General features: G+C 55.4%; 3 protein-coding genes across 5 annotated transcripts; 2 read left to right on the top strand and 1 right to left on the bottom strand.

The window, feature by feature from the left end:
• The first annotated feature begins 467 nt into the window (after positions 1–467).
• Positions 468–2,849, top strand: NDUFC2 (NADH:ubiquinone oxidoreductase subunit C2). Its single transcript, XM_050332637.1, has 3 exons — positions 468–645; positions 1,702–1,845; positions 2,660–2,849. Exons 1-3 carry the CDS (start codon positions 507–509, stop codon positions 2,707–2,709), a joined length of 333 nt encoding a protein of 110 aa, XP_050188594.1. The 5' UTR covers positions 468–506; the 3' UTR covers positions 2,710–2,849.
• A 4,255-nt stretch (positions 2,850–7,104) lies between these two features.
• Positions 7,105–8,268, bottom strand: LOC126648964 (thyroid hormone-inducible hepatic protein-like). Of its 2 annotated transcripts, none has more exons than XM_050332712.1 (2): positions 7,753–8,268; positions 7,105–7,483 (listed from the first exon to the last, which is right to left on the bottom strand). In XM_050332712.1, exon 1 carries the CDS (start codon positions 8,236–8,238, stop codon positions 7,771–7,773), a length of 468 nt encoding a protein of 155 aa, XP_050188669.1. In that variant the 5' UTR covers positions 8,239–8,268; the 3' UTR covers positions 7,105–7,483; positions 7,753–7,770. The 2 variants fall into 2 exon arrangements, with proteins under 2 accessions (XP_050188669.1, XP_050188668.1); XM_050332711.1 differs by having other exon boundaries at positions 7,105–7,471.
• Positions 8,269–11,544: 3,276 nt separating this feature from the next.
• LOC126649594 (thyroid hormone-inducible hepatic protein-like) lies at positions 11,545–12,682 on the top strand. 2 transcript variants are annotated; one of them, XM_050333907.1, is made up of 2 exons: positions 11,545–12,034; positions 12,304–12,682. In XM_050333907.1, exon 1 carries the CDS (start codon positions 11,615–11,617, stop codon positions 12,014–12,016), a length of 402 nt encoding a protein of 133 aa, XP_050189864.1. In that variant the 5' UTR covers positions 11,545–11,614; the 3' UTR covers positions 12,017–12,034; positions 12,304–12,682. The 2 variants fall into 2 exon arrangements, with proteins under 2 accessions (XP_050189864.1, XP_050189863.1); XM_050333906.1 differs by having other exon boundaries at positions 11,547–12,034; positions 12,316–12,682.
• Positions 12,683–15,482: the final 2,800 nt, after the last annotated feature.

Below are 15,482 nucleotides of genomic sequence, written 5' to 3'. Positions count from 1 at the left end.
GGGAGCAGTGACTGCCCAGCCTCCTGTGTGGAGAAAAGCTAAATAGGCTGACAAGCCTTTGGGACCGGTGGTGTCTTTTTTTTTAATGCAAGGGGTTTTTTTAATGGTTCCATCAATCCTGCTATGGTAGCAAGTGATTTTATGTGGTTTCGTAATGATTAAAAAAGCAAAAACTAACAACATGGTGTAGGTCTCAGTCTTTAAATGGGCTTCGATTTTAGTGCTTTATTAATCCCCTAATTTACAGGCAGCGGGGCCGCCTCACCCCGTGGGCTCAGGGCTGCGGGGATCCCCCACCCGACCGCCGCTAGAGCGCTCAGCCTCGAGCGGGGGTGGGCGGGTGGGTTTGTGGGCCGGGGGGTTTGGATTTTGGGATGGGTTTTTTTTTTTGGTGAAAGAACCAAAATCAGTGGAAGGCGGCGGAACGCGGGAGCGCGGCGCGGGCGGGCGGGGGAAGGCGCAGCCGGCGCTCCGCTCCGCCCGGTCACCTTCGGCGGGCCGCAGCCATGGCGTTCCTGCCCGACGAGTCGCGGTCGCTGCCGCCGCCGCCGCTGTTCAACAAGGTCTCGGCCTGGCTGGGCCTCGTCGGGTGGATGACGGCGATGCTGAACAACAGCTTCAACCAGCGCCCCGTCCTCCGAGCCGGTGCGGGGGGACAAGGGGGAGCCTGAGGAGAGGGGAGAATGGGGCGGGGGGCGGGGGTGGCTGAGGTGAGGGGCTGGGGAAGGGGCTGTGTGGGATTTGGGGTCATTCTGAGGGATAAACGAAGGGGGAGGAGGGGAAACTGCCAGGAGCGAGGGGCTGGAGGGGGTAGGGTCGCTGCGGGAGTGGATGTGTGGGATTTGGAGTGACCTTGAGGGTTACAGGGCCGGGAGTGAAGGGGAGGGGGCCCTAAGGCGGATATAAGAAGGGATATAGTGAGGGATACGGGGGCTGGGGTAGAGGGAGAATGTGGTACTTGGAAAGTGGTCTGTGGGATTTGGGGTCACTCTGAGGGATAAATGAAAGGAGAGGAGGGGGCTGCGGGAGCGGGTGTGCGGAATTTGGGGTGACCATGAGGGATATAGGGGCTGGGGAAGGGAAGGGAGACCTGAAGTGAGGGGATGGAGTAGTAGAGCAGATTTGGGGGGCTGGGGACGGGGGTATGTGGGATTTAGGATGACCTTGAGGGTTGAAGGGGAGGGGGCCCTGAGCCGAGAGAGTATGGTGGTTTGGTGAAAGGAATGTGTGGCATTTGGGGTCACTGAGGGATAAATGGGGAGGGAGGGGAACCCTGAGTGAGGAGTGATGGGAGGGTGGAGGGGATTGGGGTGCTCTGTTGTGATTTTGGGTGTCTCTGTGAGGGGATGGGAGTGAAGGGGTAGGAGGTCTGAAATGAGGGGTCTCTTGGCCAGGGGGATTGGAAGTAATTGGAGGGGACTGAGAAAAGGACATGGTATGGGTGTGGAGGGGATTTGAGGTGACTCTCTGAGGGATATGGAGGGTGGGAAGAGGAATGAGCCCTGAGGAAAGGGGGTCTCTTGGGGCAGGGGGAGCTGGCAGGGGCCATGGGAGGTGTGGGTGTGTAGGGACCTTCACTGGGGGAAAGCAGGGAGGGAGGAGCTGGGGCATGGAGGGGCTGGAGAAAGCGGGAGGCTGCCTGAGAGCCCCAGGGAGAGGGACTGGGACAGGGGCACATGGACGTTCCTCTTCCTGCTGCAGGTGTTCACCGCCAGATCCTGTTCACCACCGTGGGGTGGTTTGTTGGCTACTACCTAATGAAACGTACGGAATACATCCATGCCAAAACGGACAGAGAGCTGTTGGAGTACGTCAGGCATCACCCAGAAGACTTTAAGGTGGCAGGTATGATGAGTTGGTTTTTTAAGTGAGATCTCAGCCTGCTTTATGTACTAGTTAACAAGTGCTAACGTGTGTAAAGATGTTGCTGGGCTAAGTCTCTCCTGCTTATTCCTAATCTAAATTGCAACAGTATTAAGGATTGTATGATATGAAAATAGATATTTTTATTTTCCTCTTAAAAGCTTATTTTAATATAGAAATAGCAGAACAAAAGGAAAATAAGAATAGACCAAACTTGTACCACTGAAGAAGAAATAAAGTAATGGAAAATAGAAATCTCAGGTCTTATTCTTGTAACATCACAGTTGTACTGTTTTTTCTACAAAATGCTTGTGCATGTAGATTCAGAAATTGCGTGATGAATATTCAGAAAACAACCAGAGCAGATGAAAAAAGAGCAAATAGAAATGGCAGGAAACCTGAAATGCCATTGGCTCAGTGCTGTGGTGAAGAGCAGCAGTGTTTTACTAAATGTAGTCATTGAGTCCAACAAGGCCATGGCAAATTTTGGTGAAAACTGTCCATTTTCTGACACAGTACAGTTGGGTGACTCTGGCTGTTGGGTTGTGGTCCGCATCGTGTCATGTTGGAAAGAGTACGTACAAATAAAAAAGTGTTAATATGGAGATCCCTTCACAGGGATCTGTGGAGAGCCCTATGGGAAAGAAATTATGCATATAGTTAAAACAGCAAGCCGGTGATTCACTGTTAGTAGCAAAAATCAGATTTTTGGTGGCTTTGTTAACCTTAAGACTTTAATATAAAACATGTTACAGCTCGATCTCAAATGCTGATTAGGTTTTCCTACCTCTTGCAGAAAAGAAAAGAATAGGAGAGCTTTTGGAGGATTTCTACCCAATCCGCTGAGGATTTCTCCAGTGGCGACACATCACAGGATGAATTCATGCCACACCAGGAACGTTGGCAGTGTGGCTGCAACTGTTGAACCGTCCATGGCTTGGGAAGTGAAGCTTTACTCGCTTTCATGTAATAAAAGCTTGATTAAATGCTTTGTGTTTAATTATTTGTTCTTCTGTTAAGGTGTGTCAATATGTGGGTGACTGATGTTTGTAACAGGATAATAACTTTGATTTATCCCTTTTTCAGTTGTTTTAATTGTGAGAGTGGGAGATTGTTCACACAGCAAATATTTTAAAAATCCCAGAGTGTAATTGTGTAAGTTCCTCCTTTTTATTTCTCCTGACCCTTGAGCATGCACTTGACCAGCCCCTGAAGCTGCTGCAGCCAAAGTCTTGCTGTGAAATTAGTTCTGAACAGCTAACAAAAATATATGCACTTCCTAATTAGTTCCCTCTCTATGTTTTGCATTCTTATGTTGCTTTTTCTTTTCTGGCGATGAGGATCCAACCTTTCTGCTTTCTCACTCGGTTGTTGCCTCCTGAATCCACATACTGAATGCAAACATGTTCCAGATGGGCTGTGGAACTGCAGCTCTTACCAATGTCACTGCAGGGTGCTTGGCACCTCTGGGGTTAAAACACTTCCAGTTGAGGATGCTCCAGTTGTGAGTTTTTTGTCTAATTACCTTTTTTTGCTGGGTTTCAGCATCTGCCCTGCTTCCTCCTGCAGTGCCTCTGTCCCTTTGCACGTTTGGTGAGACTTTCTGCTCTGTGCAGCGTCTCAAAGCTCTTACTCAAGCACCTCTTCCCTGGGGAGGCCTCTGGCCGTGCCCTGGGTGCTGTTCCCTCACCCCTGCTGCCTGCCTGTGCTGTACAGAGGGATGGGACAGTTGGATACCTCTCAAGGGTTTGATTTTTCTCCCGGGTGATGTTCCAGCAGAACTTGAGAGCTCCTTGGATTGCCTGGTGGAAGTGATTGCACCAGCCACTGTTTGCAGCCACTGCCTCTCCTTGCTCTGCCCATCCCTTGTGGGCCCTCCTCACCCAGAGAGACTGGGATGAGTGTCCCCCTGGGCAGGAAGATGTCTTTGCTGAAAGCTGGTTACATTAAAAAGGGAAATGACAATCAGATGGATTAAATCACTGATTGACAGAATGGGTAAAATGGGAAGGGACCATTGAAGGTCATCTGATCCAACCGCCCTGCTTAAGCAGGGTCCCTGAGAGCGTACTACTCAGGATTGTGTCCAGATATGTCTCCTGGGAAGGAGACCCAAAACTTCTCTGGGCAACCTGTTCCAGTGCTCAGTCACTTGCACACTATAAAAGTTCTTCCTCATGTTAAGGTACAACTTCCTGTGCATCCGTTTCTGCCTGTTGTCTTCTGTCCTATTGCTCAGCACCACAGAGAAGAGCCTGGATCCATTCTCTTGGCACCTCTCTTCAGACACAAATATACGTTGATGAGATCCCCTCTAGGTCATCTCTCAAGGGTAAACAGGCCCAGCTCCCTCAGCCTTTCCTTGCAAGAGAGATGCTGCAGGCTCTTAATCATCTTTGTCACCCTCTGCTGGACTTGCTCCAGGAGCCCTATGTCTCATTTGTATTGGAAAGAGTGCACGAGGTGAGGCCTCACCAGGGCTGAGCAGAAGGGAAGGACCCCCTCCCTCCACTGCCTTTCCCCTGAGGACACCTTACTGGCTCACAGCCAACCTGGCTGACAGCAGAGCCAGACCTGGGGGGTCCAAGTGTGAATTTGTGAGGTTCTTTCCTCTGGCACCTCCCTGAGCAGGCGAGAGGCAGCAGCAGCAGGAGGTACAGCTGAGACCAGAGCACCCCAAATTGAAAGGCAGGGGTGTGCAGGTGAGAAACCTGCCCTGCGGGAGGGGTGGGGATGCTGGCAGCCCCCATCCTTGGGGGTGGGTGGTTGTGTGATTAGGACTTCTTGGGCCTGGTTAGAGGAGGGAATTTGGGGTTTCCCATTCTTTTGACATTTTAGGTCAAAAGTGTTCTGTCTATCTTGTCTTCCTGACACTGGGCCTCTGTATCAGTGCTCTCTGCTGGCTTTGATGCCCCTAGACAGATTTAAAGGACGTGCTGCCATCCTGATTTGCTTCAACAATATGAACAGAAAACATATTTCCCTGTGGTGAATGGCAACAACGCGGGTGCCCCGGGAGCCTGCCCAGGGCAGTGCAGAGCCAGCAGCCCCTGCCAGGCCAGAGACAGCCTGATCTGCCCCGTCTGCCAACATCCCGCTGGGACCAGCGCTGGGTTTTTCCAGGACAAAGACCTTTCCTGTGGCCATCTAACATCTCTTATCAGCTGTGGCCAGCAGGGGTGTCCAGCAGCAGCAGGGCATTGTGAGGGCTTGACGCATCCCTGGGGCAGTGTGATGCAATGCCCTGCAATCGGAGCAGGCAGGAGGTTCCTATGACACACCAGGGTCCGGGCCAGCTGGACAGACAGTGGCTCTCAGAGACAGACACACAAGTCCTGGGGGGTTGTAAGTGGCGCAGAAGAGACGTCAACCAGCCCTTCCAGCTGTGCCAGGTCACAGACCTTTTCTGGGAACGTCTTGCATCTGGCATTGGTCATGTTCGACAGGGATGGGGAGTGCTTCATCCTGTTCCTGGTAGGACACTTCCCTGGAGCACCACGAGCCTCTCCAGCTGCTGAGCATGCTGCCCGAGCCCAGAGCCACGGCTGGAGGTGACTGCAGGCCTTCCTCCCTGTGACACTGTTGTTGTTTAACCCCAGCCAGGCACCAAGAACCACCAGGAGCTGCTCACTCACCCCACCACGAGTGGGATGAGGGTGAAAGCAAGAAAACACATGGGTTGACATAAAGGAAGTTTAATAGGGAAAGCAAAAGCCATCCTGTAAACACAGCAAAACAAGAAATTCATTCACCACTTCCCATGGGCAGGCAGGGGTTTGGCCATCTCCAGGACAGCAGAGCTCCATCACAGGTAAAAGTGACCTGTAAAGACAAACACAATCACTCCAAAAGTTCCCCCTTTCTTTCTTCCTCCGCCTGCTTTATTTACCGAGCATGATGTCATATGGTATGGAATATCCATCGGGTGAGTTGGGATCACCAATCCTTGTTGTATCTTCTCCCAGACACCCACACACCTCCAGCCTCCTTATCAGCATGGCAGTACAAAATCCAGAAAAGACCTGGGCACTGTGCAGGCAATGTCAGCAATAACAAAAATACCTCTGTATTATCAACTGTGTGTTCAGCTCCAAAGGCAGTGCTCCATCATGCCCCACCTGGAGGTGGCATTGCAATGGGGAGGGCCTAGGTCTCTCCCAGTATCCCCCTCATGCTCCATTTTCTCTGCAGAAGATAAGGCTACAACTTTGCCCAGGCTGAGGAGGGACACAGTGGGCAGATCTGCTCTGAAATCCTGATGCTGGCTGCAGGGATTTGTGTTTGTTCCCTTTTGAGAACTTGGCAAGTGGCACTTGCTTCTGTAGAAACCAAGACTTTTGGTTGGAGTGCAATTAGCTCCTTGGGTGTCTGTGGCCAGACACCCAAATTGGGATTTGGGCAAGCCTTCCCCACAACCCACCATCCTCCTGGGGAGCCCATCCCAAGCCACAGCTCAGCAGGGGGAAATGTCAACCACATGTGTCTCCAAATGATCCCATGTTGTTCCCAGCACCTCCTGCTGACAGATCTCCACGTCTCTAGATTGCCCCAAACCCCTTGAAACTGTCCTTGTCCTCTCTTGAACCTGACCAGGACCCTTTCAGATGTGGGGTAGCTCTGGACCTGGGCCCCAGCTGCCCACTGCAGAGTTCCTGGCTCCCACAGTTACTCACTCAGCCCCAGGTGGCTGGACACCCTTTCCCTGCTGCCCATGCTCAGGCAGGACAAGCCCAAGTCAATGTGGTCTCAGCAGCTGGGAGAAATGGCCTGATCAGGAGAGAGGAGATGGTACTGGGGTCCCAGGGCGGTTGCTTTCCAGAGGTGCTTTGAGCTACAGCTCTGCTGCCCCTCACTGATGCATGACTGGGACACATTCACACTCTTTTGTGCACAGGAATCGGGCACCAGCTTTTACTGATGTTGCTGTCAACACAAGGAAGACATCTTTCAGCCTGAAGTTGTTGAGGCAAGGCTGCAGGTTGCACGTGCCCTGTGGTTGCACAGTGCTCTGAGATACCTGGTCTAGTGCAACATGTCCCAGCACACAGCAGGCCATTGCACCAGACGATCTGTGAAGATCCCATTCAACCCAAACCATCCCGTGACACTGTGATTCTTTGTCCCTTCAAATTCCCCATCATTGCCCTGGAAAGTCCCCTCCCCACAGAGCCAGTGTCCCCTTGCTTCACGCTGGGGCACTCCACCAGAGCCCCAACCAGCTGAAAGCACCACACAGACAAGTGGCTTCACAGGGCTTCTTTTATTAGCAAACACTGGGGGAAATACCCTTGGAGTCCAGGTACCAGCTGGAAAAGGGCTCAGCAGTTGCAAGGGACTGTTGGAGGTTGGGGCCATCGCACAACACCACCACCTTTGTGCTGCTCTTTGAAAATAAAGAGGAGGGCACGAGTCTGCAGCTCTTCCAGTGGAGTTCCCAGCACAGCCAGATGCTTCTTCCTATGAGGATAAGGCATCATCTGGTTCTCCAGTGTCAATGCCAGAGCTGGGAGATCAGCTGCCACAGTGCGAGGAGGGCGAGTGGGAGCGGGGAGCAGCCTGCGATGTTCAGTGATGGGACGTCTTCCACTCTGGGACACCAGCACTCATCCTGCAACGGCAGCTGTCCTTAACTCCAAGGGTCATCCCCGGCAGACACATAATCCACCAACCCTGGGTCCATAGACCCTGAACCCCTGGAGTCTCTGCATGGAGGGATGGGATGTGCCCACTCCTGCAGCATGGACATGGGTACCTGCCCCCATTTGAGGGGACAGTCCCCCTTTCAAGGCCCTTCCCAGGAGCTTCCCATCCCTGCAGTGTTGGGGACCTCTCCAGGGACACCACCCCTTGCCTTGCTGCCCCTGAGCTCTGTGTCCCCTCAGCTCTTACCTGGTGGCCAGGACAGGGTCACCAGCTGGGCTGCCCCTCGCTGAGGTTGATCTGCTCCAGGATCTGGCTGTACCTCCGGGTGAGGGCGTTGGTGTCCCTGGTGAGGTGGGTGAGGACCTGCTGCAAGCCCGTCAGGTGGTGGGACAGGCGCTCCTCCAGCTGGGCGTCCACAGCCTCGTTGCTGTCCGAGGATGTGTCCGTGTCGCTGTCGGCACCGGTCAGGCTCTGGTCATTGACAGAGGCCAGGCCTTTCTCCACCATGGGCTTGATGGCCTTGAGCAGCTGGTAGCGCTCATAGAGGTCCGTGTGGCTGCCTGCGGCTGGGGCCGCCCCCTCCTCTTGCGGGAAGACCCCTCGGAGCAGGCTGGGGAACATCACCTCCTGCTCCATCTTCTGGGTGGCTGAGAAGTACTGCTCCATGGCTCCTCTCCCACAGCTCCGGCAGTGCTGCTCTGGGCTCTTCTCAGGCTGCCTCCTGCTCCCCATCTCTGCCGGGGGCTTTTTGTGCACTGCCGGGGCACATCCCTCCTCTGCTGTCCCTCCTGCCTTGGTTGGGCTGCACGGCCATGGGGCCGGGCTTGGCTCCAGCCCAGCTGGAGCTCAGCCACGCCGTGTCCCTGGTTCTGTGCAATCTCTCCTGGCCCAGCCTCCCCGTGGCCTTCACCCGAGCTGGCTGGGGGTCCTGCCACATCCCCACGCCAGGAGCAGGGGAGCAGCAAGGAGGGAAGGTGCCTGGGGTCTTTCCCTCCGTCCCACTCCTACCCCTCAACATGTTCAGGTGTGGGGCCCTGTGAGAGTGGGTCCAGCTCCTGCCCGCTGGAGCTGGCAGTCTGCAAGCAGCTGTGCTGCCAGGGGGCCCTCACCTCCTCCTCTTCTTGCTGTCATGCGCTTGGGACGTGAACACTCCGGGGACATTGAGCAACCCCTGTCCATTACTGCCAGCCTGGACACGGCAGGAGACACTTAATGTGGAAAATATCACTGGGGGTGCACTGCTGCATGGAATCCTACATGGGGTCATGGGGACATGCGATGGACACAGAGGTGGGACCAAACACCACAATGGAGAACTCCTACAGTCATGGAATGGAGCCATCACTGCCCACAGTGGAGCACAGATGGTGCCACCATTGCCCCTGTTGTCCCCGTTCTGGAGCAGAGGCCATGGTTGGTCAGTGGCCAGATCTGCCTATCTCTTTGTATCTTGCAGGATGTGGCAACTGGAGGAAATTGTTCTATTTTGGGAAAGGCCATGGGGCCCTTCACCCCTTTTGCAACCCTCAGTGGTGGCAGCTCTCCCACTGACCCCTCATATTCCAGCCAGGTGCTCATTCTGCCACCTGCCCTCTCCCCCTCAGACCTGAACCCACTGCTCCTCTTGTTCCTTTTCGGGTGCCCCTGGCATCTCTGGCTGTCCTGCTGTGGAGCCCAATGTGGCACTGACATGTGCACACACTGACAGCCCCATGCTCTCGGGATGTCTGGCCACCATGGAGTTGCCTATAAATTCAAACCAGCACAGCCCAATCCAATCTGTCATTCACAATTTCATGGAGCACACATTCATTGACAGCCACTGTCAGCCTCTGCTGGGAGATGTCCTTTCTCCTGGGGACATGTGGGCAGGAGTCACCCCAACCAGCCCCTGGGAGGGGGCTTAGTGCCACGACTCCCCAGGACATGAAGTCCCTTCCCAGCCATGCTCTCAGTCCATGGTACATCTCTGACCCAGCATCCCCATCTCTCCGTGGGGCAGCTGGACCAGAGGTAGGCAAGGGCAAGGCTGTGTTCAGGACTCTGAAGCTGTGGCACCATGGTTCCCCTAGTGCCACTGGGGAATATGACAGCAGGAGGTGCCAGGGATGACACGGGGACACTTGGGGACACATGTGTGGTGGCACAGTCTACCTCTGATCTGTATCGGGGGATGGACTCCCTGGGATGGCAGCAGGTCAGGGACAGGCTTGCCCAAACATGGAGCCTGGGGCACCAGAGACCTGAGGATCTCATTGCATCTCCCAGGGGACCTGATTGCCCTGAGCAGCCTCTCCTGGGCCCCAGCCTGGGGCTGGGTCCGCCAGTTCAGCTCAGCCCAGACCCAGCAATGCTGCACCCCTGTAGTGGTTGTGCCATGCTCCAGCCACAGTCCCCCTCCTCCTGCTCCTGTCATCACTGCTAGCAGTGGCAGCTTCCCCCTGTCTCTCACAGCAGGATGTGGGAACCCTTTTTGGCTGATGGGGTCCCCAGAGGCACAGAGAGGATTCGGTAATTATTTATGTCCCAAGGATGGGGAGCTGGGGAGCAACTTGAGTCTGCTGAACCCCAGTCACCTGCAAATCTGCTGCCATGGTCACTATGAGCAGCTTGGGAAGAGGTGGGGGGAGCAGGAGGGCAGAGCATCCCCTGTGTCCCTCTGTCCCCAGAGCCCTGGGATGCCCCTGCACCTCCAAGAAGCTCTGTAGTGGCCCAGATGCTCTGATGTGGCCAAGCTCCCAGCTGGCACCTGTGTGGGGCCAGCAGCACCCACACACCTCAGTGCAGCACTGGGCCCCATGGCAGGACACCCAGAGATGCTGGGACACAGGGAAGGGACAAGAAGGGTGGTGGGGCAGGTCTGGTAGGGAAGAGGTGGCTGGCATTGTGGACACTTGGCTGGGACAAATGGGGACAGTGGGAGAGGTGCCACCACCAAGGGTTGCAAAGGGATGAAGTACCTCAAAGCCTTTCCACAAATAGAACAATATCCCGTGATTGCCACATGCCACAGGGACACGCGGGGGCAGGCAACTCCATGGTGGCCAAACATCCCGAGAGCATGGGGCTGTCAGTGTGTGCACATGTCAGTGCCACATTGGGCTCCACAGCAGGACAGCCAGAGATGCCAGGGGTACCCAAAAGGAACAAGAGGAGCAGTGGGTTCAGGTCTGAGGGGGAGAGGGCAGGTGGCAGAATGAGCACCTGGCTGGAATATGAGGGGTCAGTGGGAGAGCTGCCACCACTGAGGGTTGCAAAAGGGGTGAAGGGCCCCATGGCCTTTCCCAAAATAGAACAATTTCCTCCAGTTGCCACATCCTGCAAGATACAAAGAGATAGGCAGTTCTGGCCACTGACCAGCCATGGCCTCTGCTCCAGAACGGGGACAACAGGGGCAATGGTGGCACCATCTGTGCTCCACTGTGGGCAGTGATGGCTCCATTCCATGACTGTAGGAGTTCTCCATTGTGGTGTTTGGTCCCACCTCTGTGTCCATCGCATGTCCCCATGACCCCATGTAGGATTCCATGCAGCAGTGCACCCCCAGTGAGGTTTTCCACATTAAGTGTCTCCTGCTGTGTCCAGGCTGGCAGTAATGGACAGGGGTTGCTCAATGTCCCTGGAGTGTTCACGTCCCAAGCGCATGGCAGCAAGAAGAGGAGGAGGTGAGGGCCCCCTGGCAGCACAGCTGCTTGCAGACTGCCAGCTCCAGCGGGCAGGAGCTGGACCCACTCTCACAGGGCCCCACAACTGAACATGTTGAGGGGTAGGAGTGGGACGGAGGGAAAGACCCCAGGCACCTTCCCTCCTTGCTGCTCCCCTGCTCCTGGCGTGGGGATGTGGCAGGACCCCCAGCCAGCTCGGGTGAAGGCCACGGGGAGGCTGGGCCAGGAGAGATTGCACAGAACCAGGGACACGGCGTGGCTGAGCTCCAGCTGGGCTGGAGCCAAGCCCGGCCCCATGGCCGTGCAGCCCAACCAAGGCAGGAGGGACAGCAGAGGAGGGATGTGCCCCGGCAGTGCACAAAAAGCCCCCAGCAGAGACGGGGAGCAGGAGGCAGCCTGAGAAGAGCCCAGAGCAGCACTGCCGGAGCTGTGGGAGAGGAGCCATGGAGCAGTACTTCTCAGCCACCCAGAAGATGGAGCAGGAGGTGATGTTCCCCAGCCTGCTCCGAGGGGTCTTCCCACAAGAGGAGGGGGCGGCCCCAGCCACAGGCAGCCACACGGACCTCTATGAGCGCTACCAGCTGCTCAAGGCCATCAAGCCCATGGTGGAGAAAGGCCTGGCCTCTGTCAATGACCAGAGCCTGACCGGTGCCGACAGCGACACGGACACATCCTCGGACAGCAACGAGGCTGTGGACGCCCAGCTGGAGGAGCGCCTGTCCCACCACCTGACGGGCTTGCAGCAGGTCCTCACCCACCTCACCAGGGACACCAACGCCCTCACCCGGAGGTACAGCCAGATCCTGGAGCAGATCAACCTCAGCGAGGGGCAGCCCAGCTGGTGACCCTGTCCTGGCCACCAGGTAAGAGCTGAGGGGACACAGAGCTCAGGGGCAGCAAGGCAAGGGGTGGTGTCCCTAGAGAGGTCCCCAACACTGCAGGGATGGGAAGCTCCTGGGAAGGGCCTTGAAAGGGGGACTGTCCCCTCAAATGGGGGCAGGTACCCATGTCCATGCTGCAGGAGTGGGCACATCCCATCCCTCCATGCAGAGACTCCAGGGGTTCAGGGTCTATGGACCCAGGGTTGGTGGATTATGTGTCTGCCGGGGATGACCCTTGGAGTTAAGGACAGCTGCCGTTGCAGGATGAGTGCTGGTGTCCCAGAGTGGAAGACGTCCCATCACTGAACATCGCAGGCTGCTCCCCGCTCCCACTCGCCCTCCTCGCACTGTGGCAGCTGATCTCCCAGCTCTGGCATTGACACTGGAGAACCAGATGGTGCCTTATCCTCATAGGAAGAAGCATCTGGCTGTGCTGGGAACTCCACTGGAAGAGCTGCAGACTTGTGCCCTCCTCTTTATTTTCAAAGAGCAGCACAAAGGTGGTGGTGTTGTGCGATGGCCCCAACCTCCAACAGTCCCTTGCAACTGCCGAGCCCTTTTCCAGCTGGTACCTGGACTCCAAGGGTATTTCCCCCAGTGTTTGCTAATAAAAGAAGCCCTGTGAAGCCACTTGTCTGTGTGGTGCTTTCAGCTGGTTGGGGCTCTGGTGGAGTGCCCCAGCGTGAGGCAAGGGGACACTGGCTCTGTGGGGAGGGGGCTTTCCAGGGCAATGATGGGGAATTTGAAGGGACAAAGAATCACAGTGTCACGGGATGGTTTGGGTTGAATGGGATCTTCACAGATCGTCTGGTGCAATGGCCTGCTGTGTGCTGGGACATGTTGCACTAGACCAGGTATCTCAGAGCACTGTGCAGCCACAGGGCACGTGCAACCTGCAGCCTTGCCTCAACAACTTCAGGCTGAAAGATGTCTTCCTTGTGTTGACAGCAACATCAGTAAAAGCTGGTGCCTGATTCCTGTGCACAAGAGTGTGAATGTGTCCAACACTCAGCCCAGTCATGCATCAGTGAGGGGCAGCAGAGCTGTAGCTCAAAGCACCTCTGGAAAGCAACCGCCCTGGGACCCCAGCCCCTCGTCCAGACACAAAGCTCTGGGATACGCTGGAACTTCTCATCTCCTGATCAGGCCATTTCTCTCAGCTGCTGAGACCACATTGACTTGGGCTTGTCCTGCCTGAGCATGGGCAGCAGGGAAAGGGTGTCCAGCCACCTGGGCTTGAGTGAGTAACTGTGGGAGCCAGGAACTCTGCAGTGGGCAGCTGGGGCCCAGGTCCAGAGCTACCCCACATCTGAAAGGGTCCTGGTCAGGTTCAAGAGAGGACAAGGACAGTTTCAAGGGGTTTGGGGCAATCAGAGACGTGGAGATCTGTCAGCAGGAGGTGCTGGGAACAACATGGGATCATTTGGAGACACATGTGGTTGACATTTCCCCCTGCTGAGCTGTGGCTTGGGATGGGCTCCCCAGGAGGATGGTGGGTTGTGGGGAAGGCTTGCCCAAATCCCAATTTGGGTGTCTGGCCACAGGCACCCAAGGAGCTAATTGCACTCCAACCAAAAGTCTTGGTTTCTACAGAAGCAAGTGCCACTTGCCAAGTTCTCAAAAGGGAACAAACACAAATCCCTGCAGCCAGCATCAGGATTTCAGAGCAGATCTGCCCACTGTGTCCCTCCTCAGCCTGGGCAAAGTTGTAGCCTTATCTTCTGCAGAGAAAATGGAGCATGAGGGGGATACTGGCAGAGACCTAGGCCCTCCCCATTGCAATGCCACCTCCAGGTGGGGCATGATGGAGCACTGCCTTTGGAGCTGAACACACAGTTGATAATACAGAGGTATTTTTGTTATTGCTGACATTGCCTGCACAGTGCCCAGGTCTTTTCTGGATTTTGTACTGCCATGCTGATAAGGAGGCTGGAGGTGTGTGGGTGTCTGGGAGAAGATACAACAAGGATTGGTGATCCCAACTCACCCGATGGATATTCCATGCCATATGACATCATGCTCGGTATATAAAGCAGGTGGAGGAAGAAAGAAAGGGGGAATTTTTGGAGTGATTGTGTTTGTCTTTACAGGTCACTTTTACCTGTGATGGAGCTCTGCTGTCCTGGAGATGGCCAAACCCCTGCCTGCCCATGGGAAGTGGTGAATGAATTTCTTGTTTTGCTGTGTTTACAGGATGGCTTTTGCTTTCCCTATTAAACTTCCTTTATGTCAACCCATGTGTTTTCTCACTTTCACCCTCATCCCACTCGTGGTGGGGTGAGTGAGCAGCTCCTGGTGGTTCTTGGTGCCTGGCTGGGGTTAAACAACAACAGTGTCACAGGGAGGAGAGTCTGCAGTCACCTCCAGCCGTGGCTCTGGGCTCGGGCAGCATGCTCAGCAGCTGGAGAGGCTCGTGGTGCTCCAGGGAAGTGTCCTACCAGGAACAGGATGAAGCACTCCCCATCCCTGTCGAACATGACCAATGCCAGACGCAAGACGTTCCCAGAAAAGGTCTGTGACCTGGCACAGCTGGAAGGGCTGGTTGACGTCTCTTCTGCGCCACTTGCAACCCCCCAGGACTTGTGTGTCTGTCTCTGAGAGCCACTGTCTGTCCAGCTGGCCCGGACCCTGGTGTGTCATAGGAACCTCCTGCCTGCTCCGATTGCAGGGCATTGCATCACACTGCCCCAGGGATGCGTCAAGCCCTCACAATGCCCTGCTGCTGCTGGACACCCCTGCTGGCCACAGCTGATAAGAGATGTTAGATGGCCACAGGAAAGGTCTTTGTCCTGGAAAAACCCAGCGCTGGTCCCAGCGGGATGTTGGCAGACGGGGCAGATCAGGCTGTCTCTGGCCTGGCAGGGGCTGCTGGCTCTGCACTGCCCTGGGCAGGCTCCCGGGGCACCCACGTTGTTGCCATTCACCACAGGGAAATATGTTTTCTGTTCATATTGTTGAAGCAAATCAGGATGGTAGCACGTCCTTTAAATCTGTCTAAGGGCATCAAAGCCAGCAGAGAGCACTGACACAGAGGCCCAGTGTCAGGAAGACAAGATAGACAGAACACTTTTGACCTAAACTGTCAAAAGAATGGGAAACCCCAAATTCCCTCCTCTAACCAGGCCCAAGAAGTCCTAATCGCACAACCACCCACCCCCAAGGATGGGGGCTGCCAGCATCCCCACCCCTCCCGCAGGGCAGGTTTCTCACCTGCACACCCCTGCCTTTCAATTTGGAGTGCTCTGGTCTCAGCTGTACCTCCTGCTGCTGCTGCCTCTCGCCTGCTCAGGGAGGTCCCAGAGGAAAGAACCTCACAAATTCACACTTGGACCCCCCAGGTCTGGCTCTGCTGTCAGCCAAGTTGGCTGTGAGCCGGTAAGGTGTCCTCAGGGCAAAGACAGTGGGGGAGGGGGTCCTTCCCTTCTTCTCA

The sequence above is a fragment of the Myiozetetes cayanensis genome, unplaced genomic scaffold, assembly GCF_022539395.1.
Source record: "Myiozetetes cayanensis isolate MyiCay16 unplaced genomic scaffold, myiCay2020 scf5-8, whole genome shotgun sequence".
In the NCBI taxonomy this organism is placed as follows: Eukaryota; Metazoa; Chordata; class Aves; order Passeriformes; family Tyrannidae; genus Myiozetetes; species Myiozetetes cayanensis.
The sequence above is the reverse complement of the archived record's forward strand: the minus strand, read 5'-3'. Positions and strand labels throughout refer to the sequence as shown.

What these genes read in the sequence shown, in the direction of transcription:
- NDUFC2 (XM_050332637.1), top strand. Translation starts at nt 507, where the DNA reads ATGGCGTTCCTGCCCGACGAGTCGCGGTCGCTGCCGCCGCCGCCGCTG. An exon ending in GCGCCCCGTCCTCCGAGCCG is followed by an intron (nt 646 to 1,701) that starts GTGCGGGGGGAC and finishes TTCCTGCTGCAG; the next exon opens with GTGTTCACCGCCAGATCCTG. An exon ending in AGAAGACTTTAAGGTGGCAG is followed by an intron (nt 1,846 to 2,659) that starts GTATGATGAGTT and finishes TACCTCTTGCAG; the next exon opens with AAAAGAAAAGAATAGGAGAG.
- LOC126648964 (XM_050332712.1), bottom strand. Translation starts at nt 8,238, where the DNA reads ATGGGGAGCAGGAGGCAGCCTGAGAAGAGCCCAGAGCAGCACTGCCGG.
- LOC126649594 (XM_050333907.1), top strand. Translation starts at nt 11,615, where the DNA reads ATGGAGCAGTACTTCTCAGCCACCCAGAAGATGGAGCAGGAGGTGATG.